The following is a 25,611-nucleotide window of genomic DNA, read 5'->3' as shown; positions in this document are numbered from 1 at the left end:
GGGTTTTAAGATTAAAGGACTTAAGGAACAGCGTTCCAGCTTTGTCGCATCGTGTTGTTCTACGCTCGACGACCGCAGTGTGAACACAGCCACGTATATATAGCAGAATATCACTAAATACGAAGGTTCATTCTCACAAAGATGAAATAACCAAACCCCACGCCTATCAGCTTACATAATGTAATGATCGCACTTAAATGTCATTCAATTCGGAAGCGCGTATCTGTCCTCAAAGATAATACTTTCTTCACATGTAGAATTCCCTTACAGGCGTTTCGCATCATCATTTAACGATTAACAAGATCATACACGATATAGCCACTTACCTGACGGTTCCAGCAGAGTAATGTCTATTAAACCTGAACTGTCATTAGAAGTAAAGAACAAACACTGAAACCCCACAGGGAAACTCAAGTAAGGTGAATAACAAGGTTTAACATACTCAATTGGTTTAGCTATTTAAATTATGAGGTTACCTGAGGCTTACAGCAATTCTAGACACAAAACAAGAGACGGTTTGGGATTTGTTGTTGTTGTTGTTGTTTTGGCAGTATAAACACAGTTCCAATCAGAAGAAGACAAGCTACAAAGTTCACAAACGTGTACCACAAATATACAGTATACCTGGAGGGCATAACAATTGTAGACATCCATAAAGTATGACATCTTATTCAAGACAGCGCTCTTCTTTCTTGTAAAACCAGCAAAACTGCAAAGTCATTCAGTAGTTAAGACGTGTATTCTTAAGAAAAACTTTTTTTTCCACCTCAATTGTCTAAAAAATGGCCGTTCAAATATCTTGTATGCAAATATTGACCATAACTATAAATCACACATTGCATTGACAGAACATATGACTACATTTTGCAAAATGAAATCAGTAAATGTAAAAAATAGCATCGAGATAAAAGTATAAAATATTTTATGAGCAGTCTAAAACAGAGGCCTTCATAAACTGGCCATCATACATTTTCCAGTGTTTGAGATGTTCAGAGATATTTTAGCTCATGTTTTATGTGTCTAACTGGACATTTAATACATACTGATTCATCAAAATACTCTCGACTACACACAAAGACTCAGTAGGTAAAAAAATAAGAAAGGTACATCCAAACCAAGCCCTTTCCCATCCTCTGTCCATTTCATTTCGTCAGTCCTCTCTTTACCCTTCAATTGTACTTAACCTTCTGCTTGGAGAGTCTAGAATCACTGTTTTGCTGGTACAAAGAAACACTGTATGTGGCCATATTCAGAAACTGCATACATGTTTGAAAAACTGTCCCTGGGTGTTGCTCTGACACACGCAGAAGACCCGACTCAAAGAACAGCAGATTGTGAATGTGTTATTTGGCGCAAATAACAAGGCTCACGTCTTTGTGTAACAGTAGGGCTTGGGAACAAATGACAGGGTTTTCCAACAAGATAGTGATTCTAGAATGTTCCAGCTGTGCCACCTGAACAAGAGTGTGCTTTTACTCAGAAAGATACAAAATACATATATATATGCAAAACACAGAAACCTGGAACGTCATATACAAGCTTAAAGAAATCATTTTTACACCCCATGTTCACACATATTTTTGGTTTTGAAAACAAAATGAAAGCTGCAATGAATGACAGTACTGATAAAAAAAAAAAAAAGATAAAAAAGATTAGCACTGTGACAACAGTGGAGAAAAAAAAATCTGGCACTGTCCCTCAACTTTTACCAAGTTTTCTTGTTTATCTCCTTGCTCTCAGAACTTAAAGCAATGGTTCATTCATTTCTGTGTGAATTATGAAAGTATAAAGTCTTGACATTTTTCTCTAAATATAAATAATGAAAATTTAGTGATATGAAAAGTGTCGGAAAAAGATAAAACAAAAAGGTATATTGGGACAGTAAGTTCATTATGATTTCTGCTCAGTAAGTATATAATTTCCAATCATGCTCAGCACTTTCATAATCCGAAAAGAATAGTAGAGTTGAGACTATAAACTAGTGAATGCCTTATTCTATTAGGAGGCATTTTAAAAGACAAAGAAGATAGATCTGACCTGTCCCCTTACTAACCCCTGTGTAATAATTACAGAGTTAAAAGTCTTTGAACATGTTTGGGCTGTCAAATGGAGTTCAGTGCAGTACAGAGGAAATTAGATGATTGAGTTAGTTCTCTAACTCTTCCACAACTCGCAGACTTGAGCTAAATGGGTCCCATGTGTTCAGATACATGGTTTGAATGCGATTCTCACACACTCTCTTTCTTTGCATCACCACTGGCTTTTGGTTTTAGCTCAAGACATATACGTGTGGGACATGTAGGCATATTTGACTATATGAAGGCTAATATGAATGACAGCTTGATTATTTCACCAGTGTTAAATGTACAGTGTGTATAATGGCACATCCATATGCTCCATGCAGATCATGGCTAAAGCGTATAGTGGCCTGTAGGGTTTACTAATTAATGGCACGTGTGCAGTTCACAATCAAAAATTTACACAGTAAGTGCACTTTGTAATGCACAAAGCGGCTGCACTGCACTATTCAACAAAATGAGCTAATCGACATAATCAGGGTGCAGCACAGCCTGAAGAGCAACATCCAGTGTCCACAGTGATTTTTCTGCTTTGTTTTGAGTAGAAGAACACTGCATTGAGCTGTGCTCTGTATTTAGGTGTTGTACTACAAAGATTGGCTTGATTACACAATCAGGACACAGTATGCACCCATATCAAAATGATATCAGATTTACATGTATTGCCCCGCCCACTTCTAAACTGAAACCCACCCTCAGTTTAACATCATAGCCCCTCCCACAACTTCAAAAAAGAAAACTGTACAGCTAAAATGAATTCATCTTCTCTTTTCTTCCATCTCCTCTCTTCTCTTCCATCAGACCACTCTTAAATCCACCGCCATCCTCTACGTCTCTAGAGATCTTGTTCTTATTCGTCTCTTTTCTTCTTTTTTTAGCACTGTGAAAGAGTAAGGTTGTTAATGAATGCATACTATTTTTACTGACCATTATTTAGCTGCCTAAAGTAATACAATTTTTCAGATTATTTGTCTATTTGAAGGGATAGTTCACCCAAAAATGAAAATACTGTCGTTAATTACTCACCTCATGTCGTTCCAAACCCGTAAGACATTTGTTTATCTTTAGAACACAAATTAAGATATTTTTGATGAAATCCAAGAGCTTTTTTGATGAGTGAGTAATTAATAACAGAATTTTCATTTTTGGGTGAACTATCCCTTTAAGGATCGATACTATAATTTTAAATCTTTACCTATTTATCCCTTTGTCAGCAAGACGTTTTCTTTCATTTAGAGAAGTTTTTATCATTTGAATTTAGTATGATCACTTATTCTTTTATTTATTTTAATCTTGAAAATAAAGGTTCTTTATTGGCATTAGTGGTTCTACGAAAAACCCTGAACGTTCATGGAACCTTTCAAATGCAGAAAAGGTTCTTTATAGTTGAAAAATGTTCTTTAGATTTTTAAAATGTTCTTCAAAATTGTTCTTTTAGAAACTGTTCACTGAAAGGTTCTTTGGGGAACCAAAAATGGTTCTTCTATGGCATCACTGCAAAAACACCACTTTGGAACTTTTATTTTTAAGAGAGTACACGTAAGAATAAGTATGTTGCTTTGTTTTTACATATAGTGAGGGGGGGGGGGAATTATTTGATCCCCTGCTGATTTTGTACATTTGCCCACTGACGAAGATCAGTCTCTAGTTTTAATGGTAGGTTATTTTGAACAGTGAGAGACAGAATAACATCAAAAAATCCAGAAAAACGCATTTAAAAAAAGTTATAAATTGATTTGCATTTCAATGAGTGAAATAAGTATTTGACCCCTTCGCAAAACATGACTTAGTACTTGTTGGCAATCACAGAGGTCAGATGTTTCTTGTAGTTGGCCACCAGGTTTGCACACATCACAGGAGGGATTTTGTCCCACTGCTCTTTGCAGATCCTCTCCACATCATTAAGGTTTCGAGGCTGACGTTTGGCAACTTGAACCGTCAGCTCCCTCCACAGATTGTCTATGGGATTAAGGTCTGGAGACTGGCTAGGCCACTCCAGGACCTTAATGTGCTTCTTCTTGAGCCACTCTTTTGTTGCCTTGGCCGTGTGTTTTGTGTCATTGTTTTGCTGGAATACCCATCCACAACCCATTTTCAATGAAGGAGGGAGGTTCTCACCCAAGATTTGAGGGTAAATGGCCTCGTCCATCATCGTTTGGTGTGGTGCAGTTGTCCTGTCCCCTTAGCAGAAAAACACCCCCAAAGTATAATATATCCACCTCCATGTTTGATGGTGGGGATGGTGTTCTTGGGGTTATAGTTGATGCCAAAGAGCTTGATTTTGGTCTCATCTGACCACAACACTTTCACCCAGTTCTCCTCTGAATCATTCAGATGTTCACTGGCAAACTTTAGATGGCCTGTACATGTGCTTTCTTGAGCGGGGGAACCTTGAGGGGGCTGCAGGATTTCAGTCCTTCACAGCGTAGTGTGTTACCATTTTTTTTTCTTGGTGACTATGGTCCCAGCTGCCTTGAGATCGTTTGCAAGATCCTCCTATGCAGTTCTGGGCTGATTCTTCACCATTCTCATGATCATTGAAATTCCATGAGGTGAGAACTTGCATGAATCCCCAGACCGAGGGAGATTTGACAGTTACTTTGCGTTTCTTCCATTTGAGAATAATCGCACCAACTGTTATCACCTTCTCACCAAGCTGCTTGGCGATGGTCTTGTAGCCCATTCCAGCCTTGTGTAGGACTACAATCTTGTCCTTGACATCCTTGGACAGCTCTTTGGTCTTGGCCATGCAGGAGAGTTTGGAATCTGATTGAGCAATTGCTTCTGTGGACAGGTGTCTTTTATACAGGTAACAAGCTGAGATTAGGAGCACTCCCTTTAAGAGAATGCTCCTAATCTCAGCTCGGTACCTGTATAAAAGACACCTGGGAGCCAGAAATCTTGCTGATTGATAGGGGATCAAATACTTATTTCACTCACTGAAAATCCAAATCAATTTATAACTTTTTTGAAATGCAGTTTTCTGGATTTTTTTTTGTTGTTATTCTGTCTCTTACCGTTAAAATAAACCTACTATTAAAGTTATAGACTGATCATTTCAGTCAGTGGGCAAAAGTACAAAATCAGCAGGGGATCAAATATTTTTTGCCCCCAATGTAAATGTATCTGTTATGCTGAATGACGATAGAACATTATTTCACAAATTTTGGTACGGTGTTGCATGGCCAACTGATGTCCAATGTAAAATCTCCTAAATCAACACTAGTTGGGAACCACCATGCTAAACTTTGCCTTTGACTCCTCACCTGTTCTGCAGGCTGTTTCTCTAGCAGACAATTATCTTTCGTCTTCTCAGGTGCTCTGGAAGGAGAAAATGACAGATAAATAAAATATATATGAATGAATATATCAAAATGTGAAGACATGACCTGCAAATGTTGGTTATCATGGTTCATGCTACTCACTCATCCTTCTTGTCCTTTTTCCCACAGTTCATCTTGCCCTTCTTACTAAGGAAGAAGAGCGCAGCCACCAGGAGGAGAAGCAGGAGAACGCACACCACCACGGCGATCACGACCGCGCTCGAACCTCCCTGCTGTTTCTCCACTGAGAAGATCGAACGAGAAGAGAGTTGGTGAGAAGTTGATGGTTAAAGCTGAGTGTGAAGAATTGATGAGTTTGGGTAGGAGAGGAAAAGAAAGGGAAACACAGTGGGGGAATGGGTGTAATGAGGAGGGTGGGGAGGAAGTAAACTAGAAGAATAAGTAATTGTTCTTTTGTCCACATTAAAAGTGAGAACCAAGTAATCTGTGCTAAATAAGGTCACAGTTTGAGAAATTATATACAAACCCACACAAAATCTCAAAGCTGTAAGCAAACAGACAGTGGCATACATACGCACTGTTTTTTTCACAAAGACAGAAAAGCAGCAGGGGTTATACAGACCTGTTTTATACACAGGGTTTCCTTTGAGCAGCATTATGGGAAAGAGAAAGTTGAGTCCAATTGAACAGCACACAGGGAAAAAAAAAACTCCACCATTAACCCACTAACACACACAATGAGGCCCATCACAGAGATGAAGACGAACTCACACACACGCTAATGTGACCGCACAAGCTAAGCACTTGACAGCACGTTTAAAAGATGAAAGGAAAGGACGGTGGTATTTAGAGACAGACACCCAGACACGTAGAGGAAGGAAAGAGAGGAAAGTAAAATAGAACAGAATCCTTTATTGTCCCAAATGAGGGAAAAGTTAAAGGTGCAGCATCAACAAAATAGAGGACGGACATCATACAAAGATCACATACAGAATACAATATACAATATACACAGTGTTTGGTAACAGTACATAATATACAGTGTAAAGGGCTGGAAAGCTAGATCACGGAGTATGTACAAGAAAGAGTCCTGAGAGGGAGAGGAGGAGCAGAGAGAGCTGGGATAAGTGTCTACCTCGGTTAGCAGCATTGGTATCAGATGGTTTGTTTGGATCTGCACAGAAGAAATAAAAGACAAAGAGGTAACATTTAAGTATCAAAATCTGAGTCTGTGCAGATATGATACTGTTATTCAGCAAAAAGCATTAAATTGACTACAAAAGATTTCTATTTCAAATAAATGCTGATCTTTTTAACTTTTTTCTTTTTATTAAAAATGTCATTTTTTTGCAGCCATTTTCAACTGATAAGAAATGGCTGTGTTTATTTGTTTAGGGTACTTTTTCAGGCTTATTTGATGAATTAAAAAAAATTAAAATTATTTAAATAAAAATATTTTTTTCTAGCAGTGTACCACTGTTTTGAACTACCGTTTAAAGTTTGGGGTCAGTAATTTTTTTCTTTCTTTCTTTCTTTAAAAAAAATATATATATTTTTTTATTCAGCAAAGATGTGTTAAACTGATAAAAAGTCACAGTAAAAACATATTGTTAGAAAAGATTTCTATTTTGAATAAATATTGTTCTTTTTAACTTTTTAATCATCAAATAATCCTGAAAAAAGTATCACAGCTTCAAAAAAAAAAAAAAAAAAAAAAAAAAGAATGGATTTTACTGTTTATACTGTATTTCTGATCAAATATATACAGCCTTGGTGAACTTAAGACATGTCCTTCAAAAAAAAAAAAAAAGAAGTGTCTACAAAGCTGTGCAACTCAAGCACATCTGCACAGGTCATCATTTTATGGTGAATGGCTTGGTTCATGAATATCAATTCAGTAACACGATTAGAGATTTGAATGAGCAACATCAGGGCACATCAATTAATATTCATAAGCATAGTGTCTAGTTTTTCTAGATATTGATGTCACAACCCTTAGCCCATAATCCCACCCTCATTATATATCAGGTCAGAATGACCAATTACATTTTCTAAAATGTGCAGCATACAGCCATAGCACACTGCAAAAGACATGGTGTCCCACAGTCCACAGTGCACTTGACCATTAACTTTCAGTGTAAATAAACAGAAAGCAGTGTCCATGATTTTTTTTTTTTAATCTTCTCAACTTACTATTTGACCAGATTGCCAAAAATCAGATATTTTTACACAAAATGGGATTTAAAAAATCATAATATCTGCATTAATATACACTGCCATTTTTTAAAGAAGTCTTTTCAGCTCATTAAGGCTTCGTTTATTTGATTAAACGGAAAGCAGTATACAGCATATAAGCTGGGTTGCTTTTTGTCCAAGTTTGGTTTATATGTACCAAGCTAAACAAAACTGTAAGTTAACTCAACATGTTCTGACCAATATTTACCCATCACTGAGTTGCAAGTGGGTTTATTTTTAACCCAGTCATTTTCAGAGTGTAGTATTCCAGTCCCAACATAGTCTCAGTCTATAAGAGTTGGAAGCACTAACCTAATTTGACGGACACCTTGAAGTTCTTGGTGGCTCTTCCAAGCTTGTTGTATGCTTCACATATCACACCATCCTTCAGAACCGCAGCAGAGGCCTCAAGAGTGACGGTGCTGATAACCTTATTCCCCACTACCGTCACCGACTACACAAAGACAAATGCACAGATGAAAAATATGATAAATACAGTTTTCTGATGTAAAGATAAAGTTCAGACCTAATCTATCTGAAGCACATTCACGCACCTCTTTGCCAGAAGGTGTCCAGATGAATTGTGGAGCAGGATGACCAAGAGTAGAGCAGTTGAGAGTGACCATCCCTCCTTCCTTGTCAACAAAACCATTCACTGGAGCATCAATCTCAGGTGCACCTTCAAAATGAAAACATATGTTTATTGTCATTGGCCAATATTCAAGTTGATTTGCATTTAATCTGTCTTTGAGTTGTAAATTCCCAGTCTAACATCTGGCTTTTTCTGAGGATTCAGTAAAATGTCATGTTCATATGACATTATATTCCATGTGCTCAGTACCAGGAAGGAATTTATGGACCATATTATGAATGCCCCCACCATCCTTTCTTGGAAACCAGGAAAAGGTGTGAACTACACCCATGAATACAATAAATGCCATGTGGGTGTATAGAACAAAACCAGGAAATTAACTATAGAATGGAAGTTTTTTCCAATAGCATAGATGAGATATATGAGACTTTGCTTGGTGTTACAGAATATGTCTCATACTGCAGGTCAACTGTTAAGTGTTTAACAGCTTATGTTTTATTATAGGAATTGGTTCAACAGTAACTGCTCACATTGTTAGTGGCCTTGGAAATATATCTCCCTTTGGCATTTCAGGAAGTTGCCTTGAACCAAATGAAACAGCTCTGAGATAAATCGCAACATTTGATTTGAAGCAAAATGTCTATGATAATTAGAAAAAGGATATTTTTGTGTACTTTTGATGTAGTTTTTTTATTATAAAACATCTCTTTCATGCTTCAATGCTACAGCATCCCGTATTAGCTAGCTACACATTCAGGAATTCTTATAAAAATAAATGTATTTACAAGTTAAATGTACATGAGTGGTTTAATTAAAGTCTAAAGGGACTTTATTTGTTGTTTTGTTTACACCCTGAGTTGGGGGTGTGTAAATTAAATTTGTACGGCGGAAGCAAATTGTTATGGATCATAATAAGCTGTAAATGTGAATGTTGACAGTGCCATTTAGGTTGCAAGCATTTTGTTTACTGCCAGAAAAGCCAACTCATTTAGCTGGTTTATGAGGAGACTAAAATTTCCCATCATCCTCCATGCCAGCAAGAATGATGAAATGCACAGATGAGCATCAATTACACACCTAATGTGTATTCTTTACTCTTCATTACGGCGCATTAGTGCTACAAAGATTCCTGACTTTGTCGGGAATTAAAAAAAGAGAGATAAATATGAAACTGAAAAAAATGACTTGGCGCGCACATCATATCGTAATTATAATTTAAACAGACTTCCAAAGAGAATTTGAATGCTGCATCTGTTCTCATTGTTCATGGTAACAGAGACTTTGATTATAGATTACTTATGACCTCTACCATGTGACACTGAGTGAAAAAAACAACAACATTAAAATAGAAAACAAATATTTTAATTTGCATTAATAAGAGCTCCACCACAGGTTTCATGTCGTATTATATGGAGATTTTGAATTGTGTTTTTACTTACAACTGAGCTTCACTGGTTACTCTGAGCAGCATATAAATATTTTCAAAACAAACACACTTCACTGTTTTTTTAAGGCACTGAACTCCTACCTGTATCCAAACATAATATCCACACAACGGAAACCAGCTGGTATAACAACAAGTGCCGACAGTTTGTTGACAGGCCATAGTTTAGTTCTATCTCTTGAATGCAAGCTGCTTTGATACTGATGACAGCTTGTATTGACACTTTGCACTGATAAAGCACTATAAAGCTGTGTATGTCTGTGTTTGCACTTAGTACCTGTGACGGTAAGGGTGACATTGGCTTGTTTTTGGAGACCTGGAACTGAAGGTACAGCTCCGACACATAAATACACACCAGCGTCAGCCAGAGTCACTGACTTGATAGACAACCCACCCATCTGCGACAGCACCTTTGAGTCCTATGGTATACAGTGAGACAGAATGAGATGCTGAGTAAAATGAGATCTAGTACAGCATACTATTTCCATTTTTGTGTTGCTCCAAACCCATTAGGCTTTGGTTCATCTTCGAAACACAAAATAAGATATTTTATAAGAAATCAGAGAGGGTTCTGTGCCTCCACTGAAAGCTCAGGTTACCAAAAAGTTGAAGATCTAAAAAAACGTCATATAGGTGTAGTAGCAGTTTAATCCAAATATTGTGAAGAGATATGATTGTTTTATAAGTCTGTTGTTCATATTAAGCAATCATATACAGTGCCTTGCGAAAGTATTCACTTTAGTACTTTTTTCCCCCACATCAATCTATACTCCATACACCATAATGGCAAAGCAAAAAACAGGTTAACATTTTTGCACATTTATTAGAATTAAAAAACCTAAATGATTCCATTGCATAAGTATTCATACCCTTTTCTGGGACATTTTAAATTTAGCTCAGGAGCATTCATATCGCTTGTAGATGTTACTAAACTTCGAGTAGAGTTAACCTGTGGTAATACTTATGCAGTGGAATAATTTCAGTTTTTTTATTTCTAATAAATTTGCAAAGTTGTTACAAACCTGTTTTTGCTTTGTCATTATGGTGTATGGAAAGTAAACTGATGTGGGAAAAAGAAGTTATTAAAAGCAGTTTAAAATAAGGCAGCATCAAAACAAAATGTGAAAAAATATAAGGGGTATGAATACTTTCGCAAGACGCTGTATCTCGTCACAAGACTTGGATTATACCACTTTGATTCATTTTACAAAGACTTTATGGCTTTATTGGACATTTGTTTTACCTGGACTTTCAACAGACGGACAGAAATCTCTCAGGTTTCATTAAAAATGTCTTAATTTGTGTTTCAAACATTAACCTAAGTCCTATGGGTTTGGATTCACAAGAAAGTGAGTAAAATGATGGCAGGATATTCAGTTTTGAGAGAAATATCAGCCAAAATGAAGGGAAAAAATAAACTGAAAACTCCAAAGGCAGACACAGTGTAGCACCATTAGAACTAAAAGAACATTATTGAGAAAAACATCAGAGAGAAAAACATCACAGTAAAAAGTGAGGAAAAATTGGCACGGGTATGGAGGCTTGTTGAAATCGATACATGCCTTTTGCCACTGCAGGGTGTAATCATCAGAGGACTTGGTCTTACACTGAAGGTCCACAGCATTTCCTTTATCAGTAACCAGTGGGCCTTCTGGAGTCACTGCCACAGGGTCAAGATCTGACAGAGCGACAAAAGAATGAATATACGGTTGAAGTCAGAAACGTACATACACCTTGCAGATTCTGCAAAATGTTAATTGTTTTACCAAAACAAAAGGGATAAAAGATGTGTACATATAGTCAACAAGAGAAAATATGCTTGACATACGCTTGATTCTTAATACTGTGTTGTTACCTGAATGATCCACAGCTGTGTTTTTTTGTTTGGTGATAGTTCATGACCCTGATATTTGCACATCTGCAATGCTTCTATAGGACATTTCATATCAGATATCAAATAGACATTTATTAGATGTCTTTAAGATGTCTAGGATTTAGAATGTATGTAAAACTGACATCTTAAAGACATCTGTAAGATGTTTGTACACAGCAGATGCATTCCAGATCAAGCAATCTTTAACAGACATCTTGCAAACGTACGTATGCTTTCCGGGTAGTCCCTTGTTTGGCCTAAACAGTTAAACAGCCTGCTGTTCTTCAGAAAAATCCTTCAGGTCCTACAAAATCTTTGTTTTTTCAGCATTTTTTGTGTATTTGAACCCTTTCCAACAATGACTGTATGATTTTGAGATCCATCTTTCCACACTGAGCACAAGTGAGGACCTAAAGGATTTTTCTGAAGAACAGCAGGCACTTCAACTGTCAAAAAACCCCACAAAAAACAGCTGTAGATCATTCAGGTAACAACACAGTATTAAGAATCAAGCATATGTAAACTTTTGAACAGGGCCATTCACTTTTATTTTCTCTTGTGGACTATATGCACACATCTTTTATGTGATATATCTTATTCAAGTCATTACTAAATAAAAAATAACATGCATTTTGTATGATTCCTCTTGTTTTGGTAAAATAATTAACATTTTGCAGATTCTGCCAGGTGTATGTAAACCTTTGACTTTAACTGTAACTAAGACGTCAGAGGAGAGAGGTCAACAAAGTAGCAGTTATGTGTGTCATTTATTAACTCATCTGATTTGTTATATTTATTATATGTCTGGGACTGATACTTACAGTGCACAAATAAGCTTAGATTTTTGACAAGGTTGACACCTGGTGAGGCATAAAAGTCCTGTGCGTCACACTCATAAACTCCAGCATCCTTTCGAGTAACACTCTTCAATCTTAACGTTCCTTTCAATCCTTGCAGTTTGCTGCCCTTCTGAGTTAGTAAGTAAACACATGAGTAAGAATAATATGGTCAAACCACTACTAGATCTTTTAGTTGTGATTTGGCATAGATGGTCTCTCACCTCCTTAGAAAATTCAAACTCTGGCTGAGGGTTTCCATCAGTCTCACACTCCATCAGCACATCGTCCCCCTCTTTGACTGGCCCCTGATTCTTCAGTTTGAAGAACACATTTTCTGTTGAATCTGATTGGAGGAGAGCACAAGATGGGGCGTTTGAGCTAAATGAGTGTACAGCTGACACACGCAGCAGGGGTTACAGTTTCATTGTGAGTGTGTGCACGTCGGACTTACAGAGCAGTGTGAGGTTGAATTTTTCAGAGCTCTCCTGTTTGATCTGGTTGTTTGGCATGCTGTACTCCACCGTGCAGTGGAAGACTGATTTAGCATCGGCTTTAACCGGCTTCATGAACAGCGTGCTGGTCATGGTGAACAGGCCTGAGGCTTCCTTCACCACACTAGGTACCATGTATATTCCTGAGAAAGAGAGAGAAATTAAAGAGAGAGATCAACTTTACTGTAAGATGTCTAAAAGTCTGCAAGGAGTAGTGGAATCCTACTATGCTAATTAAAAAAAAAAAATTATTATAAAAATTAGAGCCGTTTTTTACAAGGTAAAAAGGATGTTGTTTTACACGACGATTGAGGAATTTTAACCAAAGTATTTTGTAGACATTTCATGAAGACGCTACAGAACGATACCAACTTGTAAAAAAAGGACATCCGATGTTGCCTTTAAATATATTTAAGAATATATAAATCCTGTAAAAACAGTGATGCTGTGAAAATATTTTGTTCCTGTGATTGCAAAGATAAATTACTCCTTTCCACAGTGTTACATGATCCTTCAGAAATCACTATAATATGCTGATTTCATGCTCAGGAAACATTTATTATTATCAATTAGGAAAACAATTGTGCTGCTTAATAATATTTTTGTGGAATCTGTGATGCATTTTTTTTCAGGATTCTTTAATTAATACGAAGTTAAAAAGAACAGCGTATATTTGAAACAGATTTTTGGGAGGGGAAATACTTTCACTGTCAGTTTTTATCAATTTAATGCAACTTTGTTAATTTGGTAACACTTGACAATATGGCTGCACAACTATGCATTAATTTGTGCTTATCTAATGCACAAATAATCATGAGTTAATATATAATTCATGAAGAACTAAACCATTTATTAATAATTATTGCATCAGCAACAAATGAATATTCTATATGATTCATAGATTAAGTAATCAATAAATTGTTACTAGTTAAATGTGTCATAATGTATTACATCCTTAATAACATATTGTATTAACTAATAGTGTAAATTCATGTATTAATAACCACAATGGCTTGAAGCCATGCATTTCAACTTCCAGTTGTCAGCTTTAATTAATCATTAGCTAATGATTTCATTATGTTATGACTTTACTTGCTGAGGCACAGGACTAACTAATTCTAAATCCATAACCACAATGACATATTACTTAACAGTTTTGTGCCTCAACAAGCAAAGTCATAACATAATGATACATTTGCAAAACATTAGCTAATGATTAATTAAAGCAGACAACTGGAAGTTGAAATACATAGCTTTGGCCACTGTGGTAATTAACATTTGAATTTACATCATTAGATAGTATAATGTTGTTAGGGAACTAATACATTATGGCACATTTAACTAGTAACTTATTTATTACTTAATCTATGAATCATACCGAATCTTCATTTAGTTCTTCATGAATAAATGCATATTTGTGCACCCCTATTGTAAAGTGTTACCGCTATTATGTATGTATTTATTTAATAATAATATTTTTTTGTTGTTGTTGTTGATTTGTCATCTTGCTGTTTTCATGTTTTTAACTGGGTGCGGGACACTATTGCTCATGTAAGTGAGGATAGCAAAATAAAGTAAACTCAAAAATTCTTCTTACAGTGGACTACCAGTAAAACTGATAAAAAACTGATAAATCTGGGACCAAAAATTTTTCTGATTATTTTTTAATCGCTAATGCGACCTTTTTACTTCACAGACTGAACAAAATTAACCATTGCTTGGTAATTGGTCAACAAAGTATTGATAGTTGTGTAAATATTGCCAGTTGTTTGAATAATTTTTGATGGATTGTAATCCATTGCATATCTTTCTATCAAAGTTATCTGACATTGTTAAGATTAATTTATTCTGGCACAGTTTAACTCTCAGTCTTTTGTCATATTTTATTACCATTTTCTAAACTATAGCAAATAAACTGATAATGTGAGAAATGTTGAAGGTGTCCATATAAATTTTGGTTTGACTGTATATACCATATCTTTTTTTGGTCTTTGCAGAATTCAGTGGACAGGAAAGACATTTTAAATATATATATATTTTTAAATGTCTTTAAAAAAAAAAAAAAAAAAAAAATCAAAGCGCACTTTTTTGATTCTGCACTTACCATCTCGGTCTTGGTCCTTTCGTTCAGGCAAAGGGGTGGCGTCTTTAAACCAGATAATACGTGGCTGAGGGTGAGCGTTCCTGCTGATACACTTGGCCACCTAAACAAACACACCACACATGCTGGATATTGTTACTGATTTTTGACAAACTTGATTAATGAATTTACATTTAAAGAATCACAGCTATCATAAATAGCTATAAATATCTACTCACTTCAGAGGAAGTTTTAGGGTCATCACTGACAGTGATAGCCTGATTATTTCCTGTGATCACTGGCTTCTCTGGAGCAACTGTGATAGGAAAAGAGAAGTTCATTAATAAATTAAATTCAAGCCAGAGATATGGTTTCCTAAAAAATACATGCAAACACCCACTACAGTCAGCCAAATAAATATGAACACAATGAGGGGGAATTCACTGAAATAATCATGACAGCTGATAACCGGCTCTTTTAAATCATTTGACTACACCACCTTGAATACATACCCAGGATGCCTAGTTATAATGCTCCTCTTTATCATTTAATCTTTTTTTTTTTATGAATAACTGCTGCCAAGATCAGTAGAAGTATACACAGAAAGTTCTTTTAAATAATATCCAGTTTACCACCTGCTGTCTGTGGGTGGTAACATTAAATTGTGATGAATTTTGTAAGGCAGGAACAATATAATGAGGCTAATTTGCATGCAAAGGTGTGTTTGTGCTGAGAAAAAAACGTCTTTCACTCAATTTAAATGTTTTGCCAGCTAAAACCGGATTGCAGCTAGTTAGTGAATAAGAATCAGGGTTTTTGCTTTGAAATACTGTGTGCAAAAAATTGTTTAGTAAATTTGCCCTAAATTTTGCTAATGAAAATATGAAAAATTAGCTAAATATGTATTAAAATCAAGCATTAATGTGCTACTATCACACTTCAATTCGCTTTTCAAATCAAGCTGCAACCTCTCCCCCACCCACCAATATACACACGCAAGGTCACCGTATCACTGCTCCCAGCTGTCATCTGGTATAAAAATAAACTGAATCATTCTTAATAACATTAGCAGTCATGCCATTCTTAAAACAGCGCTTAGTTTCTCAGTCTCTCTTTTTTCAGTCGCCAAAGCATCTCTCTCAAGTCTTAATCTTTCTCAAAATATATACAGACACTTTAAAAGCAGCAGAGAACATGTGTGAGTTTGGATGGAGATGGATGTCTCTTTCTCTCTCTACATAAGGACATGTCCCTCTGGTGCAGCCATTAGCCATGAAGCAGGCAGCAGCATTCGTCTCCTGGGAGGAGATGCCATTGTTTTCCAGTCCCACTGCTCTCATTCACAATTATTACAGCCATTACTGCCTCTCTCACTCCATGCAGTCTGGTGTGGAAAATGAACAAAGAGTCCGTTCTGCTGTTTTCTCTGGGCTGTACACACACGCACACTATCCCACGCAGCCTACGCCCTCCTACACACAAACAGTTGTCTAGTTTTTCATAAAGTGTACCCACCAATGACCCCATCACACACAACTGGGGGAGGGTCTCTAAAGAAATAATGAATTGCTGAGCAGGGGGCTGAAAGTTCAATACAATATAATGCAAGCCAATTAGTAACACGCTAAATAATAATATTAATAATAATAATAATAAAAAAAGAAATCTATAAACTGTGAGAAATTAAATATTCTATAAATCATGATATAAATATATATAACATATAATATACATAGTATTGAACCATCTTTTATAGTAAACTCAAGGTTCATTGTATGAAATGAATGCCATTTCAATTTTGAAAAGGTGATGTCCAATAACTGATGTGTGCGCACGCACAAGGCTGCATTTGTTTGATCAAAAACACAGCAATGTAGTCTATGGTCTATGTAAGTCTATAAAGTAACTGTTTTCTATGTTTTACTTTTTTTTTCCTGTAATAGAAATAAATCATTCTAATATGGTTATTTGCTGTTCTGGAAACATTTCTCATTATCATCAATGTTGAAAACAGTCGTGCTGCTTAATATTTTTGTGAAAACCTTGATAATAGGATTCTTTGATTATAGAAATAAAACAGAAAGCTCAAGCAAAAGCAATTATTTGAAATAGAACAAATTTTTTGTAACATTGTAAATGTCTTTGTCACTTTTGATCAGTTTTATGCATCCTTGCTGAATGAAAGTATTAATGTCTTAAAAAACATTAGTTTGACAAATGTATTAATATGGTATTGATAAACAAAATAAAATACTGATTAGAAAAATACGTTTTCGCTGTGAATTCTACAGTTGTCTGCAAATTTTCAGTTAGTTCTGGAAAAAACAATCTCAGTTTACATTTTAGTATATATACAATTAGGAACACACAAGGAACATCTTTAGAATATCTAGCTTGAGGGTTTGCATTTTACCTCTGTGCCAGTACTAGGGGTGGGCGATATATCAGTAGACACTCTTAACCAAAGAAATCTCATTTACACACTCATGTGATGTTGCTGTGCTGCATGCTTACAAAAACGTACGAGTTTTTAAGCCGTTGAAATGCAATCAGCAGCGAAAAAGAACTTATATTGCTATATGCGCAAGTTATTTTTGAAGCTTTATATGCCTTGAATGGTTAAATACACACTTGTATGTGTCAAAGTAATTAGGGAGTTAAGTAAAAGAAAAAAGCTGAAAAAGAAAACACATATGTAACAGTACAGTTGAGATCAAAAGTTTATATCCCCCCTTCAGAATCATTAAAAATGATTCCAAAATAAGAGGGATCATACAAAATGTATGTTATTTTATATTTAGTACTGACTTAAATAAAATACTTCACATAAAATGTTTACATATAGTTCAAAAGAGAAAATTATTGTTGAATCTATAAAGATGACCTCATTCAAAAGTTTACATCCCCTTGATTCTTAGTATTGTGTTTTTTTTTTGTTGTTGTTGTTTTTTTGTTAAGTGATAGTTGTTCATTAGTCCGTTGTTTGTCCTAAACAGTTAAACTGCCCGCTGTTCTTCGAAAAAATCCTTCAGGTACCACAAATTCTTTGGATTTCCAGCATTTTTGTGTATTTGAATCCTTTCCAACAATGACTGTATGATTTTGAGATCCATCTTTTCACACTGAGGACAACTGAGGGACTCATATGCAACTATTACAGAAGGTTCAAATGCTCACTGATGCTTCAGAAGGAAAAACAATGCATTGAGAGCCGGGGGATGAAAACTGTTAAACAGAATGGAAATGTGTACATTTTTCTTATTTTGTCTAAATATCATATCGTCTTGTCTAGCTCTGTGATGCGATCTCTGTGTAATCTTTGTAATCTGCGATCTCTGTGTAATCTGTGTAATTGCCCGACATCACTGTTTTATCTTTTTTTGTAAAGGGTATTTGACCCTCCTTGCACGTTCTCTTTGTCAACACTGGGTCGGTACTTCTGCAGCGATGAAGGACGATTTTGAAGTTGGAGAAGAAAATGAGAAGGGAGTATTTCGACACACCCTAACTAGACAAGCATTTGAGGTATATAAGTTGTACTTTTTTTTTTTTTTTTTTTTTAAGAAAATAACAAATCGTTTCGCTAGATAAGACCCTTCTCGGCTGGGATCGATTAGAGTCCTTTGAAGCTGCATTTAAACTACATTTTGGAAGTTCAAACTCACAGGCACCATAGAAGTCCATTATACGGAGTAAAATCCTGAAATGTATATCTCAAAAAACATAATTTCTTTTACGACTGAAGAAAGAAAGACATGAACATCTTGGATGACAAGGGGGTGATTAAATTATCTGTAAATTTTTGTTCTGGTTTTTGTGAACTAATCCTTTAAGAATCACGTGTATGTAAACTTTTGAACAGGGTAATTTTTTAAAATTCAACTATTATTTTCTCTTGTGGACTATATGTAAACATCTTTTATGTGAAATGTTTTATTCAGTTTCAGTACTAAATAAACAAAAACATACATTTTGTATGATCCCTCTTATTTTGGTAAAATAATTAACATTTTTAATGATTCTGAAAGGCGATGTAAACTTTCGACCTCAACTGTATATTGGATCAACTTTAATAAGAAGAAATATGTCTTTGAATAGAGAAGAATATACACTGTTTTTATACATTTGAATACTTTATACAATGTATGTAGCATTTCTTATTTGTTCTCCTGTAGATTTTTTTGTCCTATTGCTTGTAATTATTTTCTTTTTTTTTAATCACTGAGTGTTTACTTGTCTTCAGTGAGCTTGAGGTTTTTATTTTTTAATTTTTTTTTAGGCTAGTATTAGTATTTTTTTGTGATATTGACACTGGTGACAAGAATTCTGAAATTTCTATGGCATCAAAATTGAGATATAATAAGGACCTTATTTAAAGCAAAAATAAATATATTGTGATACATACCATTACAGTGAAATAAAATTACTAAATACATAAAATATTGTGACATAAAATTTTGTCATATCAACCACCCCAGCCAGTAATTACTTTGTGCAAATTCAGCAACACACAAGCATGCAGACTCCTCAAAAAACAGACCTCATCCCATTACTCATTAGATGTTCCTCCTCTAAAAGTGTTTTTTTTTTTTGTGTAAAATCTGACTCCCAGATCTGGGATCAGCGAGGCATGGACAGGGAGCTCTGCTCTCAGGTCAGTGGCCATTAGTGTACTCCTTAATGCACATGGAGCTCTTTGACTCTCATAACCCTTAAAATGACATCCATCAAACATGACAAGTGCAATCACTCTATTAATCAATAGTGTCAAATGCAATCTGTACAGCCATAATTGACCCAGGGCAAACTCATAAACAAGACCCAAGAATAATGAATAGGGGTAAAAGTGGCTGGCCATATGTCTAATTTAGTTTATGGAAATCGTAGAGGAGTGGACAAAAGTGCTCAGACGAAACATGCTAAGCTAATAAAAAGGAAAGAAATATAATATGTATTCATTTTCAATCAGACTTACAGAAAACCTTGACCTTGGTCTGAGCTTCAGAGAACCCTACAGGTCCTGCGGACACTTGGCAGATGTAGGTTCTCTCATCTTCCACCATAACTTTAGAGATGGTGATGGACATGTCCTCTTCCATGATTAAGCGACCTGCCATTGTTGGGTCTGGATCAACGCCACTATCTTGGGAAGACTTGTAAGCAATTCGCTTTCTTTCACTTGGGGACGATGGGGGCGACTGAGGACGATGAAAACACATATACATCAATGTAGCACTGCTTTTTACATGAAGAAATGCAAAACAAGAAAAAGAGATCAAATGAAAAAAGTCATATATTCTCATAATATAAAGTCATGTGCTTACAATGAACCACTGGACCACGATGGCAGAGGTCGGTGCATCGGCAGTGTAGCTGCAAGGCAGTTTGGTGGTTTCTCCTCTTATCACTTCCACCTCTGGAGTCACCTTGACTGTGACTGAAGCCAGACATACTGTAAAGAAAAGGGAAAAGAGACAAAAAAAAAAATGACATTCGTGATAGCAATGATGGCTATTTTACTGGACAATTGGACTTGGTTTTGGTGGGAAGGATAGAGGGCTGGATAGGCGACTGTGAACAACTCAATGATTTGGCAGACGGCTTTTCACTGCAGCCGCCTCAGAGTCACACGCAGTGAGAAATGATCCACACGCTGTGAGTCTGAAACAGCCATTGTGTTCCCGCTGCCTCCAAACATGAAGCCCAGCTGCCCAGAACCAGGTGCAAAAGAGCAAGAAAAAAGACTGTCGATAACCCTTTGCTCTCGTGAAATCGGGTAGTAGGAGTGTGTTAGTTAGAGAGTCCAAAGTGGTACTGGGCAATATATTTTAAAATTCAATATATTTTTAATGACTGATTTTCAAGGCGATATAAAATTAAGAAACATCATGAATATTTAATTGAAATGAATGCAACTTTTATTTCTCCAAATTCTCTTAAAAGTGTGGACTGTGATACATGACAGTTAAAGATAATTTGTTCCTAAGAAGAAAAATCTTTTGTTAAAAAAAAACCTTTATATTGTAAATGAAAAAACAAAACTTGATTTATATTCACTAGATTTTTTTACTTGATGTAGCAAACAATTTAAATCTTTGGTGTAAATAATAGATCGAAAAACAAGCACACATAAATAGCTGAAAACTTGGCACATTTTTGATCTACCTACCAAAAAACCTTAAACTCATTTATGTTTTTAAAAACACTTCCAAACTAAGGATTACTTTTCGGTGTGTAATCCAGAATGAAACCCTGATTAAGAGTCCTTTTGTGCGTATGTGTAATATGAGCACGAAGTTGCCTTGTTTAGAAAGATCACAGGAGTAGTGTGGCATCTAGACAGACAATAATCTCTTCTAGGATCCTCCCTCTTCTCTAGATGCCTCTGACTGATAGACAACACACACACAAACACATTCGCTAACAGATTCTCATGACTCCCACAGAACCCAAACAAACAGCTCATGACCACTGTAATGTGTTATACAGGAGAGGATGCCTGAGGGGTTAAACCAGTTCACAAGACAGAAGAAACAGTTAAATAAAAAGAGGCTACTTTCCCTTTAAAACTAAATCAAAACAACACAGAAACCAAAATACACCAGTCAGATCCAGAACGATTGTTTTAGTAGATTGTTTGAGTGCATTAAAACTATCTCCATGTGAATTATCCTCATCTACACTACCAGTCAAAGTTTTTGAACAGTAAGATTTTTAATCTTCTGCTCACCAAGCCTGCATTTATTTGATCCAAAGTACAGCAAAAACAGTAAAATTTTGAAATATTGTTACTATTTAAAATAACTGTTTTCTGTTTGAATATATTGTAAAATGTAATTTATTCCTGTGATTTCAAAGCTGAATTTTTAGCATCATTACTCCAGTCAGTTGATCCTTCAGAAATCATTCTAATATTCTGATTTGCTGCTCAAAAAAACACTTATTATTATTATGCTGAAAACAGTCGAGTAGAATTTTTCTCAGGTTTCTTTGACAGATATAGTTCAGAAGAACAGCATTTATCTGAAATAACATTGTAACATTATAAATGTCTTTATCATCACTTTTGATCAATTTAAAGCATATTTGCTAAATAAAAGTATTAATTTCTATCATTTCTTTCCCCCCTTTAGTTATACTGACTCCAAGCTTTTGAATGGTATAGTGTATAATGTTACAAAAGCGTTTTATTTCAGATAAATGCTGATCTTTGGATCTTTCTGTGCATCAAAGAATCCTTAAAAAAATGTACAGAATGATTTCTGACGGATCATGTGACACTGAAGACTGGTGTAATGATGCTGAAATTTAGCTTTGATCACAGGAATAAATTACATTTGAAAATATATTCAAATAGAAAGCAGCTATTTTAAATAGAAAAAAATATATTTGGATCTTTGGATCAAATAAATGCAGGATTGGTGAGCAGAAGAGACTTCAAAAAAAAAAAGATTGGAACAACATGAAGATGAGTAGGCGAATAACTGATAATATATATATATATATATATATATATATTTATATATATTTAGGTAAGCTACCTCTTTAATAATATGTTTAAAACTCCCACCCCAGTTCCACTTTTCTTTTTTATTCTCACTGCTCTCATCTAATCAATACTACTTGTCCACTCGTCTTTTCTGCCTAGGGGAGCAGCTGGACAGACAGAGGGGCAATTAAAGGGCAATTAGTGCCTCCTCTGTTCAATCTCCACCTCAGCAGGGTCTAGATGGGTGCGGTCAAGGGCACGTGCGGGTGGGTGCGAGCGATAGCGAGTGGTAAAGATAATCGGATTTAAAGAAAGAAAGAGAGCACGCGTGATGAACGGCGAGAGAAGCAGATGGACAGAAGACGTTCTGACTGTGAGCAGCAGACACATCGACAGACACTCACACTGAGAGGAGAGACACACACACACACACACACACTTATTCACATTCAGTATTTATGAAGCGCATCAGGTCGCCACACTGCATTCTGAAAACTCAAGGCAGTTTTCAGACGGATGGATTATTTTAGTGCCGCCAATTTCTGGCAAGAGAGTTACAGACAGAACTGGGCCAGTCAACTTCAGAAAGACGGAGAGCTGCCACAGTCAAAGGCTGCTGATGTACAGTCCGCCTGAAGTTCTGGCCCAAAGTGTTAACTGAATACTATCCCTCACACGCACGCACACACACAGTTGGAGAACAGACGCTGTTGTGAAAAGAGCCAGCTGCCTCTTTACTTCTACTTTTAATGTCTGTCTTTTCTATATTTTTTCTCGTGTCACTTCTATTTGTTGAAAAAATCACCATGTCTCTTGTTATACAACAGTACTTGACCTTGTTTGCGTGTTCCAGACAAGACTGTCAAGACTGTCACTTACAACATGTTACATCATTATGCCAGTAGGTGTTGACAAGTAAACCTCATTTTGAATGAGTTATTGAATCATTCATTCAAAGGATTTGTAACCACTGACTCTTTCAGAGACAAAAGAAGTGACTGTCTTTATGAGTGAATTATTGAAATAATTCCCCTGCTGAAAAAAACAATAGACACCATTACAAAATGTGTAATGGTTTTACTGGTTATAATGGGACTTGTATTGGTTTTAATGGATACTGTAATGGACTCTGTTGGTCTCTACTGGTAATTGGAAACATTTTATTAGTGGCTTGTTAAAACTAATAAATCCTAATGGAATATGTCCCAAAACACACTACAGAAAACCATTTTTTAATGGTTTTAATGGTTAAAAGTTGATGGTTTGTAATGTTTGTAATGGTAGTGGAAACCATTAGATTTTACAGTAATGGTTCTATTGTTTTTTTCAGAAGGGTTCTTACTATTTAAATTCACCTTGAAATGAATAAAAATTCTGTCATTAATTACCGTCTTGTTTTTCGAAACCCACCTTCGTTTATCTTCGAAACACAATAAATTAAGAGCCCTAACAACGCAACTACCATGTTCAAGGTTCAGAAATATACTAAGGACATCGATAAAATAGTCATGTGACATCAGTCGTCCTATGCACGGCTCAAATGTCGGTTGCTGTCAGTTAATGGAGATTTGACAGATGAGCTCGTGGCTCGATTGGACTCATGTCGTGTCAGAAAGTGTTAATACTTTCAGTTTTATGAACGTCGCCATTTTTTATATTACTTTAGTCACTGTCGCTATGTTACTGGTAAGGAATACAATACTAGCTTGACTCCCGTTGCACTTTCCTAAGGACAGTATTCGAGACGCTGCTATAAGCTGCTGTGTGAACAGGACATTTTGAGACTCACACCTGTACAGTGGTTGTCAATCCCAAAAACTAACGATGTGGACGTAGCCTATTTTATCAACGTCCTTACTGTCAGCCTTGAATGTGCTGTCATAGAAAGTTCTCGGATTTCATCAGCAATATTTAAATTTGTTCCGAAGATGAAAGGTCTTGTGGGTTTGGAACGACATGACTGTGAATAATATTGACAGATTTTTTTATTTTTAGGTGAAATTTTACTTAAAAAAAAAAAAGATTTTAGTAGCAATATTTGTTTTGTAAATTTCAGTTTTAAATCGTAAAGTTTACATGTTGTTCTGTAAACATGTTTACATTCTAAGAAAAGAGTCAGACCCATTTTTAATCTAACAATGTACCCTCCCCTCTATTTTATAACCTGCTTTCATTCATTTTCTGCCTGGCGCCGTACAAGCACATACAGAGGTTATGATGTACTATACAGATGAATGGTTTGTATACAGTACTTTTCCACTGGGCAGACATACTGTACACTCACCCTGACATACAAACACACACAAGGCCTGACAGGCGGAAAGGTTATCTTTCCCTCATGGCCAACAGCTTCAAATGTAAACTCAATTTTCCATTAACACCCTGTCATTGGTACATCATCAGTCCTTTCTCTGAGTGCTCAAACAACAGAAGCAGTGGTTATTGCATGTGCTCTGACTGCTGCTCATGTGGACAAAGCATGTTTGAGTCGGAATGGCATGTTTGGCTCGCAATAGCTGATTTGTAAAATCCTAGTCTATTCAAAATAGCCAATGAATATCACTCATTAAAGCTATTTTGTGGAAAAAAAAAAAACAAACAAAAAAACATTTTGGGAAAAAACCCCTACAAATTTGTAGTTTGTTTGGATCCTCCACACAGAGGTTATGAACTATGAGAGAGAATAATGTCTCATGAGAGAGCATTTCAGACGTGGTGTGTGTGTGGTTGGAATCAAAACCAAAGACTGTCAAAGGAGCCCTGTGGCTGATTTTAATGTTAGTACAAAAAGTCACATAAACAGAAACATTGCTCTCCACAAACTGCAGTGTAAATAAAGATAAGCTACTAATATGTCCTAACACTGCTCTCAAAGAGTTTTCACCATGCTATTTCTATATCTGCTTGGCCACTTTTAGTTTACTTCTATTTTCAAAATAAATCTTGACCTTTTACGCCTTTCATTTTATATTGACAACCTTCATTATTGCCAGTCCTCAGAATAACCTCACTGTTTAGAGAAGACTGAATGGATGAACTTGTCTGTCTAACTGCTTGTGACAGTAGGTCAGCACAGCTGAGAAGTTTTATTAAATTCAAAGTTTCTCAAAGTCATTTACAGAACAGAGAACATTTACGGAGAATGCAAACAACACCAGGCTGAAATCAACCTTTGAGTAGTCGTGAGCAGTTGTGATTTTATGCCC

At 35.9% G+C, this 25,611-nt stretch overlaps 1 protein-coding gene across 2 annotated transcripts in view; it reads right to left on the bottom strand.

Annotated features, from left to right (window-relative positions):
• Positions 1–571: 571 nt before the first annotated feature.
• bcam (basal cell adhesion molecule (Lutheran blood group)) overlaps positions 572–25,611 on the bottom strand; it is a 64,527-nt gene continuing 39,487 nt past the window's right edge. Inside the window, exons 2-17 of one of the 2 annotated variants that reach the window (XM_051130777.1) lie at positions 20,241–20,368; positions 19,892–20,114; positions 15,156–15,232; positions 14,941–15,040; positions 12,797–12,979; positions 12,567–12,688; positions 12,328–12,475; positions 11,196–11,311; positions 9,911–10,052; positions 8,152–8,276; positions 7,910–8,051; positions 6,498–6,536; positions 5,985–6,005; positions 5,504–5,645; positions 5,345–5,399; positions 572–2,958 (exon numbers count right to left, since the gene is read on the bottom strand). In XM_051130777.1, coding sequence (XP_050986734.1) covers positions 2,953–2,958; positions 5,345–5,399; positions 5,504–5,645; positions 5,985–6,005; positions 6,498–6,536; positions 7,910–8,051; positions 8,152–8,276; positions 9,911–10,052; positions 11,196–11,311; positions 12,328–12,475; positions 12,567–12,688; positions 12,797–12,979; positions 14,941–15,040; positions 15,156–15,232; positions 19,892–20,114; positions 20,241–20,368 — 1,769 coding nt within the window. In that variant the 3' untranslated portion in view covers positions 572–2,952. The remainder of the gene's footprint in view (positions 2,959–5,344; positions 5,400–5,503; positions 5,646–5,984; positions 6,006–6,497; positions 6,537–7,909; positions 8,052–8,151; positions 8,277–9,910; positions 10,053–11,195; positions 11,312–12,327; positions 12,476–12,566; positions 12,689–12,796; positions 12,980–14,940; positions 15,041–15,155; positions 15,233–19,891; positions 20,115–20,240; positions 20,369–25,611) is intronic. The other variant, XM_051130778.1, reaches the window with a different exon arrangement.

Source organism: Labeo rohita, chromosome 16, assembly GCF_022985175.1.
Source record: "Labeo rohita strain BAU-BD-2019 chromosome 16, IGBB_LRoh.1.0, whole genome shotgun sequence".
Lineage (NCBI taxonomy): Eukaryota > Metazoa > Chordata > Actinopteri > Cypriniformes > Cyprinidae > Labeo > Labeo rohita.
The sequence above is the reverse complement of the archived record's forward strand: the minus strand, read 5'-3'. Positions and strand labels throughout refer to the sequence as shown.